We start from the raw sequence: 27,315 nt of genomic DNA on the forward strand, positions 1-27,315 counted from the left end.
CCATAGCAGCCTTTCCAGGCAGGAAACTATTTAACATCATAAATCGGTTTGGATATCTTTAATATACAAATAAACAACAATTTGAATTTGATTTGCCCTATTTAAACTGGATTGCAAAGCTTCACAAAAATCCTTACAAACAAAAATATGTAGTAGGTTCCCGTACATGATAAACCAATCCTCTTTCTTTATTCGTTGCTAAAATTCTTATTGTACCGAAGGAGAAACTTCAAGTTATTGTACAACAAAATACACTAGAAGAGGTGTGGATCAGATGTGGATACTTAAAAGCTATAAAGAAGTATTATAAACTTTGCGGGCACAAAATCTTACCAAAATCAATAGGATCAAAACGTACGAATTTTCATCGCTTTATACAACCATTTCCCATGACAAATTAAAATCTAAGCTTTTTATATCATCGACAGTTGTTTCTTCAATAAAAATGGAAGTCGTAAAAATGCTGACCCTGTCCTTGGAAATCTAAAAATTATTTTGTAAAAAACCATGCCTAAATACTCTGAGGTTGACATGAAAAAGATGCTTGAGTTTCTAATGGACAACATCTATGTAGTTTTTGGAATTCAAGACTTCCAACAATCTGTTGGAATTCCAATTGTGCCCCATTGTTTGCAGATCTATCTTTGTATTCTTATAAAGCAGAATTTATTCAAAAACTTGTACGTGAAAAAAATAATTCACTCGCTGTGGCTTTCTACTCAACATTAAGGTATATCGACGACGTATTTTCAATTAACAATTATTATTTCCATACTAACGTCGACTCGATATATCGCAATGAACTTGAAATAAGAGATAACACAGAGTCTTCGTCAAATGTTTAATATTTGGATATTGTACTGGAAATGGATATTGATGGTAACCTAACAACAAAACTTAATGATAAACGCGATAATTTCAATTTTTATGTAGCAATATACCTCTATCACCTGCATATGGTGCTTTTGTCTCTCAGTTAATTCGATACGCAAGGGCATGCTCTTCGTATGAACAGTTTCTAAGGCAAAGCAAGCTACTGACAAACAAGTTGATAAAACAATACTATCAACAGTCTCGTTTAAAGTCATCTTTTCGTAAGTTTTATGGTCAATACAACGACCTTGTCAGCAAATACAATTTTCCATTGGGTCGCATGCTGACTGACGTTTTTCATACTAATTGTTAGACCATAAATTATCACCTAATTGTCTCCGGACTTTTCCGTTAATTTTTTCCCCGATTACGACAAAGAGCACACGGCGAGTGTGACCGTAATGCAGAGGATGCTCACTCCTCCTAAGCACCTGATCCTACCTCTATCCATTTGAAGATCCGTGTTGCTCTGTTTTAAATTTGTATTTGGTTTTATGGATTTTTTAGATGGTTCTCGGTTTGTTATTGTCTTTTTTCATATATTGATGATGTTCCATCTTTTAACAACAATTACTTTCACTCTTATGTTAACTAAATGTATCCCGGTGAGCATGATATAAAAGATACTAAAGATTCTGAGACATCCGTTTCATTTTTGAATATTTTACTAGAAAAATACGTTAAAGGTAACCTAACAACAAAACTATAGACAAACGTAATAATTTTAATTTTTCCATCGTTAACTTTCCTTACTTATGTAGTAATAAACCATCACCACCTGCTAATGAAGTTTTAATCTCTCAGCTTATTCGTAATGCGATATCATAATGTACAAGTATACGAACAAATTTTTAAACAAGTTGAACGAACAATATCAAGAGCATGGACTAAAATCATCTTTACGCAAGTTCTATGGTCGATACAATGTCCTTGTGGGCATGACGTTTCCATACTTGTTAGACCATTATTTAAACGCCAGATTGACCACGGTTTCTTCCCCTTTTCATGACCTTGAAAATGAGCACACGGCGGGTACAACCGCTGGGCAGGGGACGCTTACTCCTCATAGGCACCTGATCCCACATCCATTGCAATGAAGGTTCGTGTTTGCTCAAGGTTTGTATTTTGGTAATCACACATAAATCAAATTATTAACGTTTCGTTTTTCCCTATTATGATATTTTCTCGAATTTAACATTTACCTCAAACATGACTTGTCCAATTGTGACAAGGAGCACACGGCGGGTGCGACCGGTCAACAAGGGAGGGTTTCTATTCCTAGGCACCTGATGCCATCTTTCTCATTTTAGAGGTCCGTGTTGCTTTGCTTTTAATTAGTATTTTGCTTTATGGATTTTCAAGATGTTTGCTGGTTTGTTATTTTCATTTTTCATACACAAAAAACAACCAAAAAAAACCAATTTGTTCATTGATACATTGCTAATTTAATTAGCCTTTCAGTTATGTGAATATTTTTACAACATCCAAAATACATGTATATAGACCTAATGACTCATTCTTTTAATCAACTTCTGTTCAAACAGTTTGAACATCTTACTTAACGAACAAAACATGCAGTGCATAATTATGTCGGGGTTATTATTAGTTTATTTTTATTCATGACAGTGGGTGATATTTCAATGCAATTCAAAATAGTTTTAAAAGTTGTTCTAAGAAATAAAAGATGTTATATATATATATATATATATATATATATATATATATATATATATATATATATATATATATATATTGGTGTATATATATATATTAAATTTCAAGCAATTGCATGACAAAAACAACAACCCATATATAAATGCGGTGGTGTTTTGTTTTTTGTTTGTTTGTTTGTTTGTTTGGGTTTTTTGTGCTTATTGTTTTTGTTCAAACCAGATTGCAGAAAAGATGAAAAGATGATATTCTAACTAGCCGAATTATTTACACAACGAATAACAATTCAAACACCATTTAATCAGAGTTAATTTTAAAACTGCATGTATGTCAAAACATGTGCGTATGATCTTTATTTTGAAACAATTTGATGCGGCTTAGAATTATTCCTACAAAATCATGGTCATGATTGGATTCTGCATTTCGTTTCTCGGGATGCTGAGTTTTGAATATCGAATCTGGAATGTCAAATACGCCCTCTTTGCCATGATATGTGGAGCATTCTTTTGTCAAATTCAAAACATGTTTAATGTACAAAAGTAACTCATTTGGTATTTTCTAGAAAGACAGCTGGGTCAATTTTCATTATTGCTGCGTTTTATAAAAAAAACTGATATATTTAGAAGTGAAAAAATACTATGTGCTACACCTTGTGCAATCATTGTCACAGGCTTCTGTTGCTAATTTATAGCACAACCCTGATGGACACAGCGTAACACTTGTGATATTACCATGACAGTTTAAAAATCGTGTACAATCTCCTGGATAAGGATGAAGTCCATTTTCAAAGCAAGCGTTTGCTAAAAAGTAAAATATGATCATATATCATTTTAGGCATGCAAATTAATTAATGAGTTTCGTTGTCTATGTCAAAAAAATTAACAAAATTGGTTTACCTGGAAGCGGATTGACAAAAACTTCCTTTGAATAGAATGGAGGCTCAGAAATCAATAGAGTCTGTTGGTTGTTGGCAACGCAACGGATGTAGTGACTTCGGTTTTTTTCGGTGTTGAAATTAATTGAAAAGGTTAATGTTGCATCATAATGACAATTTTCCTTTATGGTATTCAGTGATTTGGTAGATGGTGAAAAACTTGTAAAGTTCCCAGTTTCTCCATCTCGTATTTCTAATGTCATTGTCCCAGGAGGGTTACCAATACTCCCAGTACATGAATGGATTCCTAAATTGGTTCCCTCTGTCCACCTGTAGTCTATAGCAAGTGTTGGTATTCCTGGTTTTGCTTTAAACAAAGAGAAATTATTGACGAAAATTTCCAATACGATTGATTCTATGAAAATAAGGAAATTCTAGATATTGTGTTTGTCTCTGTGATTTACTGCTAATTTAGTAACTACTAGTGCTTTTAAAATAGCGAGGGACTCATTTTAAGGTACGTCTATAGATGATGCCAATTTAGAAGAATATTACATCATGTTTGCAAAAGATTCATCTTATAATTGAGGCCACACTTTTGTGAGTTGTCTTTATAAGGGCGTATATGCATATTGACCATATGACCAACATACATGCAAGTATATTCATAAAATCTTATCATATAAATTAGACCGCCAGGACAGTTGGACTATTTTCTTGAAAAGTGAACAGACACAGCCTTTATCCATTCTGCAAGTCATGATATTTTCAATTTTAGAAATCGGATAAATGTCTAGACTAATAACAATGCTTCGTTTGACTAAAATGAACATGGATAACGAAGCGAACATAAATAAGGATGGCAGATTAATAAACTACTTCCAGATGTCATCAATTTCAAAATTAAGGGTATGAGCTTTATTTCTTTTTCTCTTTATATAAGATAATATAATTACCTTTCATTTCCAAAGAGGCAGTTTTATAGCAGCTTCCTCCTTCACCAACCTCCACAGTAAATGTGTACTCATTTTCGTCCGAACAAGATACATTTTTTATAAAAAATGTAAATGATGATCCAACTGTGCTGTCGTACTTCTCAGTTTCATCCGAGAAATAGTGATTGGTCCCATTTGGATAAACCGTCATGATTGCTTGACCATTTTTCATTACAGTAATATTTTCATACGTCATTGATGTGTTCAGCTCACAGACCATATCGCCGGTTTCCATTTCAAATACTGAGGATGGTTTGCAGGATAAAAGGGGACCTGTAGTTACATGTATTTCAACGAATTTTAGTTCATGTTTATCAGTCTGAATCAAGTAACATGTCATCAATTATATCAACATTGATAACATAACGATAACAAAATTCTAATGTCTCCTATTTTGCTTGATATTGTCATAGTTGTCAAAGAAATTATAAAACCATAAAAGTGATAAAAAAACTGGGACCAGTAGTATGTTTATCCTATAGACTTGCTACATAAATAAAACCAAAGAAGCAGATAAGCAAAAACAACTTTAACTGTAAATTATTAAAATAATAATCCACAGTGTAGTAAAAAAAATTCTTACATTGTATTTCTGGAACCGCAGGCAGGGAAGATGTGGTTGTCATTTGACCTAATTTATTGAAGAAAAATAAAAAAAAATTAAGGTTGGAACATGATTTTAACTTGTAGCATATGTTTAATATTGACGTTCGGTTCATTATGGAAAAGGATAACATTTTCCGTCATTTACTTTCTGTCGTTGAACTCATTTCAGATTCACAGGCAACGTCTCTACACCAATCACAATAATTTTTCTGGTGATCAAAACACAAATTCGTTCCACATATTTGACCGGTTGGTTTGTTGTTGAAGCATCTTATGTATGTTCTACATTCATCAATCTTCTCGTGTGGTACATAGATGTCAGATCCATTTGAACCGTCACAAACAGAATCTAAGTAAAGAACAAACATGTATATCGTGTATTCTTGTTTTATTCTCTTTAAATAAACGAAAGCAAGGCGTTAAAACATTGTTTTTATTATCATTTATTATCATTCCCCATATTCTTACACTTTGTGACCAGAGTAATTGACTTCGTGTCATGTCCTCATCATTTAAAAAGAAGATTGTGTGTCTAATCAATTGTGTTAATAAAAAGTTTAAATACAATGCAATGATTAATATATTTTTGCCTCAATCAATATTTGTTTTCGTTTTTACACTTTACCATGTTTAACTGGAAAGGTTACTTACCTGGTATAACATATATTTCTTTTTCAAGAGAGGTAGAATTAACTTCATTAGTTTCACTAATGACTCTACAGCGAATTTTTGCTTTATTCCAGTCTCTTGTTGCTTTAAGTAAAAACTTAATTTCTTTCTTCCTAGTACAATTAACAATGTTTGGTTCATTGTCTTCAACAATTATGATGGTTAGTCCAGTTGCCAGGCTTACTTTAAATTTCAGCGGTGAATCTAAAGCTATCTTCATGTCCTCTGTCACTGTCATTTTGTCGTAGGTGAAGCTAGCGTTTGTTGTTGGGTCTGTGAATTTTAATGATAAGTAACCCAGACCACTAGGATATCCTACGTCTCCACTGCATGTGTGAACGTTGCTTGTGTCGTATTTATCATCTTTGATGTCGGGATTTAAGATGAATGCCACTTTCTCGTGTTTCGGAGGGTCTGGAAAGAGTTGTTTTTTTTTAAATATAACAAACATTGTTCTTCATGATTATAATAAATATGCTAAAATAAAACTTGACCATAATGATTGTAAATAAATGTAAGTAGCATAAGTAGTACGTACTCTTAATTTGAACACGAAGATATGCAGGGGATTCTATCTGCGATTCATCTTCTTTAATGACAATGCACGTGTACTGTCCATCATCAGAGCAGGTTAGAGAAGAAAACGTTAACGTCAAGGAGTTGTTTGAGTAGCTGACTGTGGTTCCATCAACATGAGATGTCATATCTGGTAGAGTAACATTTACCACAGTGGTACTTAGGGGATTTTCTATTTTTTGTATTAGAACTGATTTGATAGAATTCGTGTTTCGTGCGAAGCATTTCACAGAAACCTGGCTCCCAATGGAAGACTCTAGTTTGTAGGTTTCAAAGGCTACATCTGTAACAGAAACACGTTTAATCAACAAATGGTTTGTAACTGTTAAGGAAACAGTTATTTACATATATAGTTTTCAAAGTATTACTAATTGTACAATCTTTGTCAAATATCGTACCTGCATTTTGAACAGAAATCTTTTTAGTCGATTGAACTAATGGCCAATCAACTACTTCACACTTTAAATCTGCATTATTGAAACTTGTATCTGCAGTGAACGGAGTTGATGGTTTCCATAAAACTTTAACAAAACAGTGTGACAAGTTTCTCTCAATTATACTTGTGGATCCCTCTATTTCAGAAAAGCTGCTTTCTGATTCCTTTTTGTAATACCCTTTGATGTTGGCATGAGACTCATCAAGAGAAGCCGTGCAGTTAAATTCGACTAAAGTTCCCTCTGGATATGCAGGTTCGATGTGCATTTCAAATTCAGTCAGATTACCTACAAATAAGTAAACAATCAGAGTAACAAGTTTTAAAATTGGTAAATTGTAACTCAATATTCTTGTTAAAATGTATTATCCTAGAAATAAGCTGAAGTATTACATGTAACAAAAGTTATTTCCGACACACAGCTTCCTAGCGACAAACCATAAGAATATAAGAAGAGAAAACGAAACATGCAGAAAAAGAGAGATAAAAAGATGATGTGCATTTATTGTTTGTATTTTAATCAGGCTCTATGTGAGGAAGAAGACCAGCGTACATTGTAAAGGTTACAATTTAACTTACTGGCGGGTTTAACTGTTGTTTAAACCCTATTAATTGTTATATCAAAATTACAATTTTACACACTTATTTATTTTTTTTTTTTTGCATTCGTTGAATTAAACATACCAAGAACATTGAGTTCGAATGTCTCCACAGAAGGTGCAACAGAATAATTTGTTTCCCCTGCAATTATTCTATATCGTCCTCTAGAACTACATTCCAGCAGCTGAAAGGTGAACATTAAGATCTTTGGGGACAAATTAAAATTCGTCGAAAGGACTACAGGAGACTGAGGTAGAGATTGTGTTTGACCATCTGGGAATATTTCTCCAACATATTCCTCATTTTGGCTTTGCTCCGGAAGAAAGGTTATATTTAAGCTGTTAAACGAAGTATCCAAAATAACGCATCTGATCACAGCCGTTGTTCCCAAGAAATGAGCAGAGTCATTGCAGGACACATCTGTAAAATCAATAATTATTCAAACTATATCTTTAAATTTCTGGGATATTTTTGGGTTTTTTATTTTTATTTTTTGCCCTCTTTAAATGTACTTTTAAATGAAACATTTATGAAAGCACTTTTACAATAATTTTAATTGAACTATTATTGATCATTGTATTATTTTATTGGTTAATTTATTAATATCAGTATATCAATAGGTTTCATCTCTTACATCTTCTCCCTGGGGGCAGTGTTGTGGTCGTTGTTGTAGGTCCTATTGATATGAAAGAAATTTAAAATATTATTAAAAATCAACATTAAACTTGTTTTCTTGAAATTAATCAGTTGCGTTTGATTTTTATCATGTAACATGTGTCACATATTTAACTCCATCTACTTTTAAATAAATGTTTTACTATTAATAATAAATGTTATTACGCATTTGGTAGTATAAAGTGTACCTGGCGTTGTCAATTCATCACATGTAAAGGTTGAATCGCAAGGCACGCAATACCTTGTTGTGAACTGAATGCATTGTCCTAAGGGACATCGATTTCCTGTTGCATACATTTTTCCTTGTATTTTATTACAATTTACATAATCATTACAGTCATTGTTGGGATGTTTTCAAATCACAATACCTTTCCATCTGAATAGAACTGACTACAAATCAAATATGAGCCAAATGTTTTATAATCTTCAAGAATATAAATATCCTACCTGGAATAACCGTTATTGTTGACTCGACGGCAGAAAACTCTTCCATTTCATCTTTTAAAACGCATTTGATGGTACCATTATCAAAACCCATTTTCAAATCCAGTAAGAAAGTAATTGTTTCTTTATTGTTACAAGATAGATTTGAAGAACTGCTAGTATGTGACACAAGTAGAAATTGTGCAGTTGTTCCCGTGATGTTTATATAAGTAATGTTGTTGGTTGAGTCAAACATTTTTTCCACATCTGCTATTTTATTCGAGTACGTGAAAGCTCTTTGAGATCCTGGTTGAAATATCTGAATTTCTAAAAAGTTGTCATTGTTTTCATCTCCAATGTGTTCTGTAGAACATACATGGTTTAAACCTAATCTTGCAAATGGTTCATATATATCTGGATGCAATTTCATTGCTGGTTTAGATCCTGGAATAAAAAATTGTTAAATAAATTATTATTTTTATGTGTCTATCATGGTTAATGGTTGGTACATAATGCAAATTCTTAAAGAAGACACATTCAACTTCATCCATTTTCAGATTCATCAATATATATAATTATGTGCATTTATTAAAATGTTGCTTCAATGAATTTTTTTTCAATCAATTATCAGAAAAGGGCAGTCAATTAATGCAAACATTTTTTAGACATAAATCTTCTTTTCTCTTGATTTTTATTAAATGAATAAAGCATCAATTTAAAGTGAGAGTTATCTTTCTTACCCAAGGTTATTTGAAGTAAACTTAGGAAAACTTAATGTTTGTACATTGCCCAAAATATAATAATGATAATAATAAACAAGATTTAAATACAAAATCGTTTTAATTAATTTACTCTATTTTCTGTATATTATTCAACAAATATATAAAGATTTCATTACGAAAATTATGAAAAAATTGTGTCGATTATATGCATTTTTACTAATACATTTTATAGAATATCCTGGTAAATGGTATTAGAAGTGAAGCATATGTACCTTCCACTATAAATGACATCTTCGGAGAAACTCTTGTTGCATTATTCGTTGTGTTTAACTTGCAGCTGTACCGTCCTTGATCCTGACATTCGACACTGAGTATACTAAGTGTAAGCCTCACTTCTCCATCATACTCTTGTATATTGGTAGAATACCTCCCATCGGTTGAAGAAGCTACGCCAGAACTGTTTAAGGTAGCAATTTGGACGTCGTCTTTTAATATTATAAGTTCTTGCAGGATGGACATAGGACTTCGAGCTATACATTCTATCTCTTGACGGGAACTCGTCAAAGCCTGATATGAATATTTTTGGAAAGCAACATCTACAAAAATAAAAGGTGTGACGCAAATCTCATTAGAATAAGTTGATGATATTTATTTTTATGCATCCATTCTATTTTGTAAAAAGGGAAGAATATACTTAAATTATTCAAAAATTACAAGCGTAGGGTTAATATCATGATATATCTACACAGACCTAAAAATATTTGAAAGAAAATGAATTACATACCAGCAGCGGATACATTCAACTTCTTTTCGGAATTTCTAGTTTCATTTAGCAAGTTGTTTTTTACAACACATCGAACAATTAGGTCATGCTCTTGTGAAGTCAATGGAGTTGGGGGACCGCCTGACCAGTTAAGGACGGCAGAGCAATTGGAAATGTAATCGGCTCCAAACACTGGTCCTGGAATTGTATAAAGAATCTGGGAGTTCTTGATCATATCTACATAAACTGTGCTGTAATTTGGATCCCCTGTCATTGAACAGTTGAATGTCATTTTTTCACCTTCATTGTAGTTCACTTCAGAATCAATACTTATCTCGGACATAGGAGCTGTAAAATAACAACTGGTGGTCATCAATGTGCTTATTTAGCAAAAATAACATTTTTGTTGAATGCAAATTTTGTTGTTTTTGACTTGTTTGTAAGTTTATATTGATAAATGGGAATGTTTCTAAAAGGAATTATATACAATTTTTGTTACATTGAATTCATTACGTGCATTGTATATTTACGTACCAGTCATGAAAATCTGACTACCGTTAGACTCAAGTGTTTGCATTGTGTCGTTCATAGTTATTGAACACGTAAAAGTGTATTTCCCATCCATCGAACACGTGTCTGTGGTTGGTGTCTGTAGGTTCAATGTCAGATGAACAACAATATCCATGTTTTTTTTAGAGATACTAATATTAAATCTCTCTAAAGAATCTGGCTCTTCCAAACTGCTATTGCTATGAAATTTTCCGATGACGTATTGCGTATTCTGATACTCCACAGTCAAAGTCGCGAAGAGCCAGTCTCCATGAGGAGTAAAAGCACAGACCTCGGTTGTTGCTGTTTCTCCAAAAATGGCAATAACAGGATAAACCGCAACGTCTGAAAGTTAAACATTATTAACAATTTGGGTTCTAAGATTTCAAATGCTAAGAGTAATAAAACGTTAACTTACTTAAAATCGGTTGAAATACTGTTTTAAAAAGTCTGAAAATATTTCAATCAAATCATACCTGCTGAATATTTTAGCACTGGTGTAGTTGAAATTGTGGAACTTTCATATTCTTGAGATCATGAAATAAATTAAGATGCAATATTATCAAGATTCATGAAAGTTATTTATTGAGAAGGAAATACAAAATGACGCTTTTAGGTAGACATATGGAAAAAAAATTCCAGGTTACCTTTCTCAAAAACATGATTATAAAAACTTAGTAAGTTACTGTCAGCCCCCCCCCCCCTCCCCTCATTTCGACTGAAAATTTACTACAACACATCACATCTTAAGTGTTGGTCTTGAAAGGAAAGATATACATGTTAATCTGTCAATATGCATGCACTCAGATATTTGCTAATCCATTAAACAAAACAAGTACACAGGTTACTGGTAGTATTGCAATTAAAAATATGAAATAATGTTAATAAAATACCTACCAACAACGGAAACGTTCAGCCGTTTTTCGGAAGTTCTACTCTCATTCAGCAAAGTATTTTTCACTGTGCATCGGACAATGACGTCATTCTGATCTGTTGTTAGTGGATTTGGGGAATCACCTGACCACTGAAGGTCAGCAAGGCAGTTGTTGTCCGAAGTATAATTATAGCCCGATGAAAAATTTGGTCCTGGTATTGTTTCTAGAACTGTGGAGGCTTTGACCAACTCTGTGTACACCATACTGTGATTTGGGTCCCCTTTGCTTGAGCAGTTGAATGTCATTTTATCACCCTCATTGTAGTGTACGTTGGAATCAATCGTGACATCAGATATAGGAGCTAGAAAATTAACTCTTGAATCAATAAACATATTAAATTTATGTCTTAATATGGTCAAAAACATGTTGTATCCAAGCAGATAGTTGTTTATTATTTAACCACTATGGCGTATATCATTAACAAACGTAACAACGTTTATACAATTAAGTGTTTTTGGTCACTGTTATCTTCCTTCTTTTATTTTCCCCAAAATGAAGTGATAACATGACACTTGAATGCGGCTCTTTTACTTAAAAGACAGGCAATGTGATTTTCAAAATATATGTAACTAAATAAAACTGAATTTAACTGCCAGAATCTGAAAATGTTAATAGTTCCTGTCGGGGTTTTTTCAACGATTGACGCATTACCAAAGATCATATAAACAAAAACACTATTTTCTTTCAACTTTGTTATCCTAAAGATTTTCTAAATCAAACAAAAAGAGTTCATAACACGCAATGCGTATACGTACCAGTTATGAAAATCTGGCTGCCATTGTACAAACGTGTTGAAATTGTGTCATTCATTGTTATGGAACACGAAAAAGTGAATATTCCATCCCAAGAGCACATGTCAGTAGTTGGTGCCTGTAGATCCAATGACAGATAAACTACGATTTCAGTGTCTGTACTGGATATACTGGCATTAAATCTCTCCAAAGAAGCTGGTTCTTCAAAAGTCTTGTTACTATGGTATTTTCTAATGGCGTATGGTGTGCCCTGGTTCTCTACAGTCACGGTTACATGAACCCAATTTCCACGAGGAGAGATAACACAGGTCTTTGTCGTAGTGGTTTCTCCATAGATGGCAATCATAGGTGAAACCACAACATCTAAAAAGTAACGACAGAAAACTATAATTTTCTAAGAACAGAGGTTCATGGTTGAATGTTAAACGAAACAAACATTAACTTGAAAATAAGATAAAGATTAGGTTAAGAAAACCATGCAAAAGGTGGTGGGAGCAAGGTTCTCTGATCAACTTCATATTTTGTGTGTAATAGTGTGCATCTATATGAATTAATTTGCCACAAAAAAATGTTGATGTTGTCAGTCTAAACTAGGTTCTGCAGCTCTGTTACTAAAAAAAGCATTTTGACCCTTTTATGAATATCATTATGCATTATTCACCAAATTAATGTTGAGAATTCTGAGTTAACGAGGCCCGAGCTAGTTCGCGTTTTCGATCTCATTGCGCAGCTCGAATGGTTTTCGGTTGGCGTTTTGCTCTCGCTTTCGTAATATGTAGAATAGATGGAGTTTAATCTAAACGTAAAGAATTACTTTCCTTTAAACCTAAAATAAATTAATATTGCATATTTTTAGCAGTTTAACCTAGTTTGACACAACGAATTAATTTACGACTTCTTCAAGTTCTTGTCACTTTACGGCATTGTTTACGTTGACACCAGACGACTGTCAGACAGGCCGTCGAAGATGGTTAACAGAACGAAGAAAGGAAGGTTTTTAAAACCGACACAGGTTGCACGTTATAATCAGCAATTGAAAAATTTACACATATCAAGTGAAAAATGTGACCAGCTCGTAAATCTTGATACTTTTGTGCCTTTATTTGATACTCAATCTACTCCTGCTGCGGGCAGCACTTTAGATGATCATTCGTATATACAGTCAACAGGTTCGTTTGATGAAATTAATGAAGCATTTTTTAGTGGAAAATTAAGAGCTTTAGACTTTACAAGACATGTGGTAGATCTGCAAGCATTGTTCAACAACATGAAATGCGTGGATTGCGCAAATGTGTCATTGAAGTTCAAGGATGCTGTGGGAGTTTTACCAGCTGGTATTTGTGGGCACTTGGTGATAAGGTGCTACAACTGTCTTCGGTTTGTGCAAGTTGCCATGGGAAAAACACATTCATCACCACATGGTCAACAGATATTTGATGTAAACACCAAATTGGCAACTGGTATGTATAATATACATGTATTTATCCTTTTTTTTAAATACCACATATAATTTCCACAAAATAAAAAGTGAAAAAAAAATTGAATCATACTGAAAATTAAAAAAAAACTATTCAATTATTATCATCAATTAAACACACAATTAACTTATTTTCTAAAAATCAAAATAATTTAGTTTTTTATGTATGAGAGAGAGAGAGAGAGAGATATCTGTATGAGCAGTAGATATTTATTGTAAAGTATGCAAAATGTGATTGTGCCTATTTTTTGTAAATTTGAAAGCTATACTGGCGTGCAACCAGTTCTCGCCGAGTTTCATTTCTCGCCCGTACATTGTGATGTCCTTTTATGAACACATAAAATTATAAAAGAAAAATGACGTCACAATGTACTGGCGAGAAATGGTACTGGCGTACATGTATTAGGGATATTCACCATTAAATTTTGATGCCTTTAAATTTTCTGCTTTTACAGTTTTGCTATACACATTCTAAATTTACAGGCATGTACCATAGTGAAATTGGTCCAGTCCAACTTAACAACCTTTTCACATCAATGAACTTGCCAAACATCAGTGAGAGCCTGATAAGAAGAAGATGTGATGAAGTAGGGCCTGTGCTGGAAGACTTGGCCGAGGAATCTACCAGTAAAGCTCTATGTGAAGAGGGGCATTTATCAGCCACAAGTAAGCATATTTGAACTTTTTCTAATGAACATGCATGTACATTTAGCTTTGACACTGTTGAAAGTAAGATTTTTAAATCAATTAAAGTTAACTTAGGTAAATATTACATCACAAATTACACATTAAGGCCAAAAAAAAATTATTATAGTGATATATTTTAGTTTTTTATCAATGAAAACACATTTTTGAACAAATCTATTAATGTAATGGTATAATACCGCCACCCAATCCTATCGCTCACCCAAAATAAATAAGTGGCCTAATAAAAGATTCAATGCATTCTAAATGGAAACAAAAATGAAAAGCTAAATGATACAACTAAAGTAAAACCTAATTAAACAAGGGAACTCTCTCTCTCTCTCTCTCTCTCTCTCTCTCTCTCTCTCTCTCTCTTTCCAGCTTCCCTCTGTTGTACATTAATGTTTAACAATATTTATCAATATTTTTAGACAATATTGAGTCCACTGGAATAACAGCTTCTGCAGATGGTGCTTACCAGAGAAGAGGATCAGGAAGATGTTACAATAGTCTGTCAGGTAAATAACAAATGTCGATGTATTACATAAAGTTTAGTGTTATTTTTAATTCCTTTGTAATAAGACACAACATTTTATTAGAACTGACTGCTCTGCATGTACATAATGTACTGTACCCTACAGTGATCAGTTGGTCTGTCAATCTGTCCATTTATGAATCTTTGTTTGGGGCGGAACAAATCTTGCTTTTCCATAAAGGCCAAACATATTTTTTTTATCTTGTTTATGATTCAGAAAGTAATTTTTTGGCAGATCAATATAAATAGATTATTACATGGCAATTTTTATATCGCATCCTATATTAGCCCGAGGTCGCTGTATATCATCTCTGATAAACTTCTATGGAATTTTTTGCGCCAGCTGTTTGTATACCAAGTTGACATTAATTGACGTACTATTTGACGTCATACTCGGAGATCGAAGTTGAAGGACGCATACCGAACTCTACATCATAATAGCCGATAATTAACGGAAAGGGTTGTGATATAACATCCGAAGATTGCCGGAGAGGGGTGTGATATAAATCTTATATCACACCCCTAGGGTTTATATCACACCCCTAGGCGAATTTACTGTTTATATCGCACAGGGCGGAAAAGGGTATATTTTCTATAAGTATACGATATATTAATAATGATTATACATGCAGACTTATTAATGCTGTTTGAATATTACAGGCACTGCAACTCTAATTGGTAAAAGGACTGGCAAAATTGTGGGTTTCTCTGCTCGATACAAAAGATGCAGAAAATGTGATGTGGCGAAGGCGAAGCACAGAACCCCCAACAAGCATGCATGTAAGAAAAATTGGACTGGCACCGCGAAATCTATGGAACCTGACATGATTGTAGAAATACTTAAGGAAGTCAAAGACAAGAATAATCCTGTTGTTACACTGATTGGAGATGACGATTGCACAGCTTTCAACAGAGCAAGATGTGAAGTTAGTTCTTGCATTGAAAAGTTAAGTGACAAAAATCATGTGAAAAAGAATATTTCCAACAAACTCTATAAATTAAAATCAAAACACAAAGAGCTTTCTGTTAAAACGATTACGGCCATAATGAAGAGTTTCAGCTACATGCTAGCACAGTGCAAGGAAGACACGGACAAAATAGAAAAATCTATAGACTCTGTTGTTCTTCACCAGTTTGGTGACCATGTAAAATGTGGCGAATGGTGTAACATGAAGGAAAACCCAACTGCTAGACACAAGAATCTTCCGTGGGGAGCAGATCTACAGAATGAAAAACTGAAAACTGATTTATTGACATTGTTCAGAGATCTTGATCCCAGCAAGCTCAGCAGACTAGACTCTAGCAACTGCAATGAAAGCTTTAACAATACGTTAAGATCTAAGGCTCCAAAAGACAAGCACTACAGTGAGAGTGGAAGCTTGGCATATAGACTTTCTGCAGCTGTTTGCCAAAAGAATGAAGGCTATAGCTATGTAGCAAAGGTATTAAAACTTTGAGTGGAGCATTCTCTTTTTTTTTGGACAAAAATCAATGATGATATACATGTAATTATGAAATAATTTTCATTTTCTTGTTTTAATAATTGAGTGCTATCTTTTAGGTTCATGAGAAGCTTGGACTTAGTCCTGGGACAGCAACAACCTCGCTAGCCTCCATCAGAGACAGAGATGTTCATCGCAAAAGAGAAGTTTCAAAAACAAAAGAATTCAAGGTATATATAAAAATAATATAGATGAATTTCATACAAATTTTCTTTAAGCTTACACAGCAAAAAAACCCTCAAAATATACCATAATTATAGTATTAAACTTCATATAGGCATAGATGTATATGTACGTATGCATGCATGATCAAACCTTTTCATTAGTAAAGATATATAGAAATTGTTTATACATGTAATTAAAATCTATTCATTTGTTACTTTACAAGATGACAATTAGATTGGTTTCTTTTTGCACAGTTGCAACGTCAAAAACTAAAGAGTGAAAGGAGTGGAGAAACTAGGAGCAAAGAAGTCAGAGAGGGTGACAGCTACTCATCAAATCTTTTAGGTGATTTTACTTAGTAATTCTATAAGAGTATATCTATATATTTTTGATTGATCATTTAGATATTTAGCCAAAAGTATGATTTTATTACCGGTATATACCACTATGTAATCAAGGTTTAAGGGAAGGTGAGGAAAACATTAGAGTTGCCAAGTTTGTCCTGTGACTTTCAAATTTTGGGTGCAGATTCCAATCTGACTCATACTTTATACACAATGTGTATTTGGTGGGCAGTATAATTTGAACAAAGTTTCTAGTTCAAATGTGATGGTGATAGTAGTCTTATGTGTAAGTTCCTTATCTACTATATAATTATATCAGTGATACAATTATAATACATTTATTGTAGGAGACACACCTGACCCAGATATGGAAGTAATTCCTGGACCATCAGATGTTTGTAACGCCAAAACAATTGTATACTATGATCTGGAGACAACAGGATTGAGTATGTCTACATTTGTACATTAATTTATATAGTTATTAGCTCATCTGAGCTGAAAGCTCAAGTGAGCTATTATGATCACATTTTGTCTGTCGTCCGTCTGTTTGACACTTGTGTGGAAGCATCCTCAGGTAGTGTAGATTCGAAGTTGTGAAAATCATGGCCCCGGGGGTAGGGTGGGGCCACAATGGGGGATCGAAGTTTTACATAGGAATATATAGAGTAAATCTTTAAAAATCTTCTTCTCAGAAACTAATCAGCTAGGAAAGCTGACACTTGTGTGGAAGCATCCTCAGGTAGTGTAAATTCAAAGTATGTATTATGTATTATTGTACATTGTCCAGATAGTTTGTATTATGACTCCATTCTTAGGTGAGCGATGTGGCCCATGGGCCTCTTGTTATATTTACCATGATTTTATGTTTCTTAACTATATTGAACAAATGTTTTACGTATACTTCTGTTACTCTTAAAGATAATATAGAAGCTATAGAAAAATCCAAAATGATAAATGTGAACCATTCAATCAATCAATCTGTCAATTTACAAATTATGTTCATTTGTTATTTTGTTTGATTTAGAGTTTTGCTGTTAAATGTTAGTTTGCATGATGTTTCCTTTTTGATACAATATTATCTTGTTTTTATTTTTACCAATAGCAGGTCAACATCAGGAATTCTAGGATTTCTACAATCACATCACACAGCCGACAGTTCTTTTCTTTGTAGTTCATCATTTATTTGCTGGTATATTTCTGATCAATCATAGAAATGTTTTATAGCTCGATTAAACATCCAATAATCAGACCTCAAGCATAATATATAAGAAATTTATCACATTTTTAGCTCAAAATCAATGGATATCACTCATGCAATAAATTTTTGATATTACAATGTGTATAAATTCTTATGCCACTTGATGTCAGAAACAAACATTAGATAGTCCGATGATAGACATACGCTATAAAAAAGTAACAAATAATACCATTGAAAAAATAATCTTGAAGCATTTAATGCCATTTCATAATTTTCTCTCATAAATTAATAGAATACATTTGAAAATGAAATGTTTGTTTGGTAAGCTTGAAACTTAAATTTTTTTTTTCATGCATAAAGTTGTTGACATACCAGTATTGTAGTAAATGTGTTATGTGGCTTACAACAATGATATTTGTTGAACAGATCAAAGTTAAACAAAAGATGTGGAAAACATGATAAAAAGATCTCTCATGATTTGCGATGGCATATGAATTTTATCCAACTCGCTGTGTTTTCTATCCCTTGCCAATACTAAGGGATAGAAACACAAGAAAAGAAATAAATAGCAATGTCGAAAAGTTCACTGGAATGTGAACTTGGTTGGTCACGTGACCAAAGGAAGGACTTCTCAGAAGATCTGATTATGTACCATTGCAACCAAGTTCATATCCCAGTGAACTTTTTAATGTTGCTAATTATTACTTATATTAATTTACTTTTGAGAAAGTAAAATCATTCTGAATTATAAACATAATGGGATCCTGTTTTTATGTTTTTGGATGTATGGGTAACCATTTCTCATTCCTTTTCTTCTCTTATAGGTAGAGAAAGCTCTATTATTCAAATTTCGGCAGTCTGTGAAGACCAAAAATTCAACAAATATGTCACACCAAGCCAGGAAATTTCAGAAGAGGCCAGTAGAGTGACTGGAATGAAGTTTGATGCCTCAACTAATGAGCTGCTCCATAACAATGTAGCTGTGTCACACAATCATCCACTACAAGTTCTTTTGGACCTTATTCAATTTGTTATGTTACTAGGGAAAAGCTGTGTATTAGTGGCACACAATAACAAATGTTTTGATTCTATTCCCTTACCAAAATATAAGGCCTCTGGCAAACAGTTGCCGCAAATTTGCAGAGAGGTTGCTGCAAATTTGCGACAAACAGTTGCAGCAAATTTGCGGCAAGTTCAGAATTCGTATGCAAATTAGCTTCTGGCAAACTGTTTGCTGCAAAGTTGCGGCAAGTTCAGAATTCGTATGCAAATTAGCTTCTGGGAAACTGTTTGCGGCAAAGTTGCGGCAAGTTCAGAATTCGTATGCAAATTAGCTTCTGGCAAACTGTTTGCGGCAAATTTGCAGCAAGCTCAGAATTCGTATGCAAATTAGCTTCCGGCAAACTGTTTGCGGCAAATTTGCCGCAAGCTTACAGATAGACATAGCAACTTTTAGATACTACAACATAAGAAAAACAATTAATAAACACTAATAATTATTTAATAATGAGTTACTAATACATGTACTATGCTTTTCAATCAATTAACAAATAACTTCTACTGGTGATTGACAAAGATGTTGTTTAACTTAAACAGTTGCAGCAAAATTAGAGATAAAGGACACAAGTAATTAAATTAAAATTTTACACATTTTATAAATTTCAAAAATAAACTGATGAACAAACCATATTGAAATTTGACAAATAGTACTCAACCGATAGGTGATGATTTGTTGCTGCAGATCGATAAACTTGAATGCAGTTTGATCACAACATGCATGCACAGAAGGACTTGTCAAAAGTTCACAATGAGCGAAGTTCAAACCATATACCATATTTTTCGGAAATTAGGTCGATACTTTTACCGGTAGTTCACAATTAAGCCCTGCACGGTCACTGGTCATGTTACAATTAATCACAGATTCTTTAAGGCATTCTCGATGTCTTTTTTATGACGGTCTCCTGTACGTGCTCTCTGATTTAATTTCACACATAAACAATATCACACAAATAGCCGAATATCACAATAATACCCACAATGGAATGGTCAGACTTCAGCACTGTTGTTTATATGCTTTTCTACGTAAGTCTTACACAAATTCTTTCCTCACTCTTTTTTGGTTGCATCATTTGATCATAAAATCAGTGGGGTTTTTTTTTGCATGGTTTTCTTTAGGTCTGTGTAACCCAGTCACCAGGGCAGACACCTATTGGGAAGATAAATGGATTTCATATAAGCACAATTGTTTTCAGATTAAAACAAGTTAGCCTATCATATACTTACTCAATCTATAAATCTATATAAAGCTACAAATTTGCACTAGGCCTACTCTAAGTCTGACTATGCGAGTAGAACATGAATTCTTTTATTTAAGTAATAAAAATGTAAATCATATAAAATGTACTTTTACACTATGTAATGATAATTTCCTAAATTTGGCGTTGTTTAAATAAATTTTAATCATTTGTTCATGCATCACAACGATGTCAATAACGAGCGTTTTGCTCGATTCGACACCCCGCATTGTCATAGGGACGGCCTTATACTGTTAAACTCATTATAAAAGATCACAGTCTTTCGTTTTATATTCCAATAACTGTTTAAACTGCCATTCAACGAATATGTTTTTATTACTTCACTTACTTTTTCAAAAACGTGCTCATGATCATGCAGATGGTGCATGCAGTGGCCTTGGGTGTCGAGACTCGATTCAGTCACTTATATTCGTCCTCTGTTTAGCCGTGGATTCGTCCTCTGTTTAGCCGTGGATTTTCCTAAAGTAAACACTCCATTGACAATGTTTCTTTTACCTTGTGCACAGCCTTATTCCCTTATTTTCATTCACTTTACCATCTCGGTGATGGCAGACAACATGGCAGCATCGAATGTGAAAATTGGCGGCTAGCTATTGATCGACCAATCAGCGCGCGCGTAGCTTAACATTGAAACAAAAGTAAAAGTAGAAACAAACACTGAACAGCATAACGTTACGGAAAACTCTTCAATCTACATGATTCAACATCAAGCGGTTTATATACTCAAATCCAAGTTGACTGATATTTGAACGTAGGAAAAAAGAATCTAGCATAACAAAAGAACAGACAGGTTGGTGTTCACGTAATACGTGGGGTCTGTGGGGGGGGGGGGGGGGGGGGGGGTTGTTCATTATGAAGCATCATGCGATTAAAGTTGATCTTATTTTCGTAATAATAAACATTTTTATCGAGACTATCTTAGAATAAAACTTAAATCCAAAAATATTAATTAGATTTATTTTTTCTCTATACACAAATTATAAAAGCAATTCATTATAATTGACAGTCTTAAATTTGTGCTGAATGTGAATATGAAATTGTATATCCCCGAGTACCCAAACTCCGTCACCATAAGCAGAAAACATTCCGCGTTTCTCTGCAATTTATTTTTTGTGGTTTTTATCATTTGCAATCACTAAATATATTCTGAAACAATATAATTTATAAAATTATTAACAAAATTTTTTTTATTTTTATTCAAATAAGCCCTCTGAATACGACGTTTATCACGCGTGCCTGTTATATCTTATGAACCTAACTCCGTCACCCACATGCTCTACGATATGGCAGGGAATGAAGACACATTAACAATTTAGTTTAAACTCAATTCGTATCTAGGCCAAGTTATAATAAGTAAAAGTGGTGCATACAATTTAAATTGTATTTAATTTCATCGAAATGAAATGCTCGCCAGAATAAAAAATGGGTCCATGTAACAACAATCACAATGGCCTTTTCAGAATGTATGGATGCCGTTTGATTTATGTCCTTACATATTTCAAATATTTAATATCATTAATAAATATATTACTTATTATATTATTTATTTATTAAATTTTTAGAAATGTAGCTTATTCCAAATAGCGATATAGCGGATATATCTATACCCTGTATAAGGCAAAAATTACGGCATGAGCGATTTGACGTTATTATCAAGAGTAGTGCATAAAGGCTATTGCGGACTGAAAAAAATGTATTAATTACCTTAATCAAAAATCTATTACATGTGAAATGTTTCATCTTGACCTCTCTAAAGATGGCTGACTACCGTAAATGATCGAATGGGCCCGCATGTCAGAAATATCGATGTTTTAGTGCACCCGTGAAAAAGTTTTAGCTGATTTCACACAATTAATGGTGCATAAAATGAACAAGGTTTAATTCTGTTATTTTTTGACACATTCTTAAATTTAACCGTTGCAAATTGTTGACATTTGATTGAAGATATTTGACATGTAAAAAATGACGTCATAATCGTACTTGATCTCAAACGGCGAGGAGTTTCCCGAAAGTGACGGAGTTAGGGTAGTGACGGAGTTAGGGGGCTATGCGATAAGTCTTATTTCTGGTAAAGCTTTGGCAAGCTCATGAAGTAAAAAAAACAGAGAAACAAGAAGAAATGTTTGTGATAAACTTCTGGCAAATTTTTAGGTGTTTGCCAAAAGTTTGCCACTTCTGGCGAAGAAGCTGCAAACATAATTGGGTGTCTGATAAACTTTTGGCAAAATAAAAGAGGTTTACCAGAAGTTTGCTACTACTGGCAAAGATCGGCAAACAAGTTCTAAAGTTTTCTGGTAAACTGATCAGTTTACCGAAAATTTGCGGCAAGTTTGCTGCAACTTTGCCGCAAACAATTCATTTTGGTAAGGGTTGTACTGTATAATCAGCTGAAATATTATAAAACATGGAACCACTTTTGTAAATATGTAGTGGGGTTTTGTGATACCTTGCCTTTTTTTAAAGTTGTGAATCCTGGGTTTGATTGTTATAAGCAAGAATATCTTGCTCAGAAAGTGTTGAATGAGTCTTATTCAGCTCATAATTCATTAGCTGATTCTGAAATGCTTCAGACCCTTGTGAAAAGTAGTGGGAAAGTTGATGTTTTACTCGCTGATTTTTTTTATAGTACAGTTCAAGTGACTAGTCATGGTGTTCAACCATCTGTAGAATCCATAGAGTATTTACAGAAGCAAAATGTCATTTCAAAAGCAACTTTGAAAAAGATCAAATGTTCGTCACTATCATACAACCATTTGAAACTTGCATTTGAAAGAAAAGGTTTTGATGGTGTGTTTTTCTTGTTTAGTGAAAAGACAAGTGATGGTAAAGCTAGAGTAAGCAGCAATTATAAAGTTGCAAAGAAGGTTGCTGAATTTTTTTCAAGTTTGCAATAAATATATATCATCATGTTGTATTTGTTAAAACATTTTGTGTTATTACATTTTATGGATATCAATCTTGTAATATATATGCATGTGTATTACATTAATTAAACTGTTGTCACTGTTATATCATCTCAATTCTGCCTTACTAACATGTTGTGTTTCAATGCAATCCAACCACACTATAAATAAAATTTTTTAAATGATTCGATCATTATTCTCCTACTGATTGTAAATTTTATCCATTATAAGCAATATTAGCTCTCTGCATGGGAAAAAAATCCATACACAATATTTGGAAAAAATGGCCTCTTTAACTATGAATTGGGTTTTGAGACACCCCTCTTCATATTTCAAGAGGGAAACACCTTTTTTTCTTTTTTTAATTTTTGATAGAGGAAAATGATTTGAATGTAATATACATATCATTGAATTTCCATCCTCCAAAGTTTGAAAAATATCACAAGAATGGCTAAAGATGACCATTCATTTTTACCTTTATATTAATTGGATTTTGAGATGCTCCTTCTTTGTATTTTCAAGGGAAACACATTTTCTTCATCAGTTTTGAAAGAGGGAGAAATGTTCTATGTTCATATGAAGCATTGAATCTTCCATTTTATAATATTTAGCTTAGCATAAAACGTAAGTTCTGCAAAAGATGACTATTTTCACCTATATATTGGGTTTTAAGACGCCCCCTCTTTATTTTTTTTTTAGGGAAACACCACATTATCTTCATCAATTTTGAAAGAGGAAGAATTGATATGTGTTATATATGCAGCATTGAATTTTCCATCTTCTAAAGTTTAGCATAGCGTAAAAAGTCTTTCAAAAGATGACCATTTTCACCTATATATTGGGTTTTGAGATGCTCCCTCTTCATTTTTTTTAGGGAAACACCTCATTGCCTTCATCAATTTTGAAAAAAGAAAAAATGATGTGTGTTATATATGCAGCATTGAATCTTCCATCTTCTAAAGTTTAGCCTAGCATAAAACGTTCTGCAAAAGATGACTATTTTCACCTATATATTGGGTTTTTGAGACGCCCCCTCTTCATTTTTTTAGGGAAACACCACATTATCTTCATCAATTTTGAAAGAGGAAGAATTGATGTGTGTTATATATGTAGCATTGAATATTCCACCCTCTAAAGTTTAGCATAGCGTAAAAAGTCTTACAAAAGATGACCATTTTCACCTATATATTGGGTTTTGAGACGTTCCCACTTAACATTTTCAAGGGAAACACCCCGCATTTTATATTTATTTTCAAAGACGGAAGTAAAAGTGTTCATATTGTATCAATTGTTCGATTTTCTACCCTCTAGAATTTTTTCTACATCAAAAGAAAGATACCAAATTTCCATTTTTCCTATATAATGCATACAATTTTCCAACAAAATGAATACATATTTTGAGATTCCCCCTTTTCACTACAATAAGGGAAACATGGTAATTTTTTTACATCACTTAATTGAAAGTGTGATTTAAAGTATCTACCATAGAAATCAGCAAATTCCACCCTACAGTATTTTAATTATTCAACTAGAATGGGCCTTCACTCAACTAACCACCGGCAGTTGGCGATTAATTATCATGTTCCCTACCTTAAGATCTTCATTTTAATTCCCTATTTGTATCTGTCATTATTTTAACAAAATATTTGCATTCCTAAACCAATTTAATCCAAGTGGTTGCAGATCCAGTTAATGTGTGGATTTTGGGATCTTCCATTATCAAACATGCTACAGTAGCAGCCTCACAAAGAATCGGAGGAACCAACCTATCCATTCCAAATGCCAACATATGGTGGCAGGGGTACAGTGGCATGAAACTTTTGGACCTTGTCGCTAAACTCAAGTACCTCAAAGGCCTCAAATTGCAAAGTCCTCCTCACATTATTGTCGTTCATTGCGGAGCCAATAATGTTGGCAAAACTCGTCTTGACCGTCTGTTAACCATGGTACATGACATTCTGTCTCAATGTAAAACATTATTCCCAAAAACCAAATTTGAGTGGTCCTCTACCCTCCCCAGGATAACATGGCGCTATTCAACAAACACAAAAGCCATGAACCAAACCCGAACCCGAGTTGACCGCCAAGCAATTAAAATCATGGTGAGCCTGGGAGGGGCCTACATCAAGCATCCTCAAATTAAAATCAGTCATACCCAACTTTTTCATAGTGACGGTACCCACCTATCCAAGTTGGGGAACGACCTTTTTCTCAACAATTTACAAGGGGCTATCGAACACATAATGGGGGTCAAAACCAAGTAAAAGCAATCCCATCCTCATTGGCATTGGTCGGCGGTATCTATTTGAGGTGGGGACGTGACGCCGTCACCAATATGTAGGACCTTTGGTGGCGGATGCATGTTCATGCATGTGGCGCTTTCGTCAAACCCCACCTCAAATGGAACAGTGTTTTCTAAACCGTGTATCATTTTTGTGGCGCAAATAGCGCTTTTCATCATTGCAACTTTGATACATGCAAATTATTATGTTTAATTATACAATTGTGTATTAAATGGGATATTGACCCATTTAACCTTATTGCACTTTAATGCAGCTTTGATTGAACTTTGAACTCTGATTGAACTTTTAACTCTGATTGAACTTTGACCATATTGCATTTTGAGTGGCGTTGTGCATTTGTGACCTACCCAGTGCACAATTCAGCCCATTTTGGGGTCGCCACACTTGATTGTTTGTTGTTGGGGAGACGACCCTGCGGCCGCTCCCAAATTTTGTTCCTAAGTCACCGCGACCAAATAAGCCAATTACATTAAAATAAATCCCACCCAAATTTTTACTTTGTGTCTTATATCTGTGATAATACACCCCGTTGGATCCCTAATTTAAAGGACAAGCTCCATTTTATTTCATATTAAATAAGAGGTCTTTTGACCTAATAACAGGTCTAATGACCTGTAATAAAAAGAAACCGAAGAAAAAAAGGAGGGTCTGCCTTTGTAAACGGAAGACCCTAATAACAATAAGAATAGAAGGGTCGTCCGCTGAGGACGGAAGACCCTAATAATAAAAGACTGTTTTTGTCTAAATCTTAATTGAAGAATGTTTTTCAACTTGTACTACAGTCCAACGACCCTTTTATGTTGAATATTTTAGTTACAAAATTAAATAAAAAGGAGAGAAAGAACAAATCTTGGCTCCGGCGAGATTAGAACACACAGCCTTTGCAGGTGTCTCAAAACATGGCTGACTCAAATAATTCCCGAATTTGTCTTTGAATTTGGGGCGTTTCCGCCCGGGAGAGGAGCTGAGTTTTTGTATGAGATGATAAACAACCTGTAAGATGTCTGCCTATTCAGGTTTGGTAACAGTGGGAGGTCATTTGAAATATTGATGCTGTGTTTGTGTCTGGAGGGGGGGGGGGGGGTGAAAAGACCCGAGCTTGATTTTCGTCTTAAATAAATCGAAAATAGAATTTTGAGGTGTGGATCTCGGATTCGGTTAACAACAACTAGGGGAAGTCTTAAAACAATGACTGATGCATTTTACCCTGTTGAGAATATTTTTTCGTGTCTTTTACTATTATGTTTGACTATTTTATTTCAGCAGGATTGATAAAATCTTTATAAATGTAGAAATAACGAAATCAGCAAAACGTAAATTTATACGGTAAAAATTTGATGACAGTAATTTCCACAGTTCTCACATTCATAAGTAGTTCACACGCTATCGTAGATACAGACTATCTACAGAATTTTTTTCTACAGTACATGTCAAGCACGCCAATCGAAACTAGAATGCCCAAAAATTCATATCCCTCTTAAAAATGAACGAATAGGTCGGGTCATTAGTACAGTAATCTAGACTTGAACTAGGTTGAAAAAAAAGGTTCAAGATGAAAGATCCAGTAAAAGCAGGCCAGAAAAACTTAATGATTTTGTGAATAGGAAGGGGGGGAGTCGGTGGGTGTACTGTGTAAATTTAATTTCCACGAATAGGCAATAAGCGCCGTTTAATCTCAGGAATTTCGTCTTAATTGTTCAATCCGCTGCATATTTCACAAACAATAAGAATGGGGTCCCAGGTTCATTTTCACGAATTTTCATTAGGATTGGG

At 33.8% G+C, this 27,315-nt stretch overlaps 2 protein-coding genes and 1 long non-coding RNA gene across 4 annotated transcripts in view; 1 reads left to right on the forward strand and 2 right to left on the reverse strand.

Moving 5' to 3' along the window:
- Window positions 1–2,294: 2,294 nt before the first annotated feature.
- LOC136270505 (uncharacterized) overlaps window positions 2,295–27,315 on the reverse strand; it is a 74,693-nt gene continuing 49,672 nt past the window's right edge. Inside the window, exons 1-11 of one of the 2 annotated variants that reach the window (XM_066068109.1) lie at window positions 8,161–8,322; window positions 7,932–7,973; window positions 7,382–7,717; window positions 6,663–6,986; window positions 6,227–6,547; window positions 5,671–6,102; window positions 5,165–5,368; window positions 4,997–5,044; window positions 4,375–4,686; window positions 3,441–3,785; window positions 2,295–3,344 (exon numbers count right to left, since the gene is read on the reverse strand). In XM_066068109.1, the coding sequence (XP_065924181.1) occupies window positions 3,181–3,344; window positions 3,441–3,785; window positions 4,375–4,686; window positions 4,997–5,044; window positions 5,165–5,368; window positions 5,671–6,102; window positions 6,227–6,547; window positions 6,663–6,986; window positions 7,382–7,717; window positions 7,932–7,973; window positions 8,161–8,269 (2,637 nt within the window). In that variant the 5' untranslated portion in view covers window positions 8,270–8,322 and the 3' untranslated portion in view covers window positions 2,295–3,180. Of the gene's footprint in view, window positions 3,345–3,440; window positions 3,786–4,374; window positions 4,687–4,996; window positions 5,045–5,164; window positions 5,369–5,670; window positions 6,103–6,226; window positions 6,548–6,662; window positions 6,987–7,381; window positions 7,718–7,931; window positions 7,974–8,160; window positions 8,323–27,315 lie in introns of those variants that run through there. The other variant, XM_066068110.1, reaches the window with a different exon arrangement.
- On the forward strand, window positions 13,015–19,237 carry LOC136270617 (uncharacterized). Its single transcript, XM_066068858.1, has 8 exons — window positions 13,015–13,576; window positions 14,077–14,259; window positions 14,709–14,795; window positions 15,473–16,254; window positions 16,374–16,484; window positions 16,734–16,824; window positions 17,171–17,269; window positions 18,846–19,237. Exons 1-8 carry the CDS (start codon window positions 13,084–13,086, stop codon window positions 19,235–19,237), a joined length of 2,238 nt encoding a protein of 745 aa, XP_065924930.1. The 5' UTR covers window positions 13,015–13,083.
- On the reverse strand, window positions 19,873–21,091 carry LOC117689536 (uncharacterized). The gene is made up of 2 exons (XR_010708255.1): window positions 20,665–21,091; window positions 19,873–20,227 (listed from the first exon to the last, which is right to left on the reverse strand). It is a non-coding gene; the product is annotated as an uncharacterized lncRNA (long non-coding RNA).

Source organism: Magallana gigas, chromosome 8, assembly GCF_963853765.1.
Source record: "Magallana gigas chromosome 8, xbMagGiga1.1, whole genome shotgun sequence".
Taxonomy (NCBI): domain Eukaryota; kingdom Metazoa; phylum Mollusca; class Bivalvia; order Ostreida; family Ostreidae; genus Magallana; species Magallana gigas.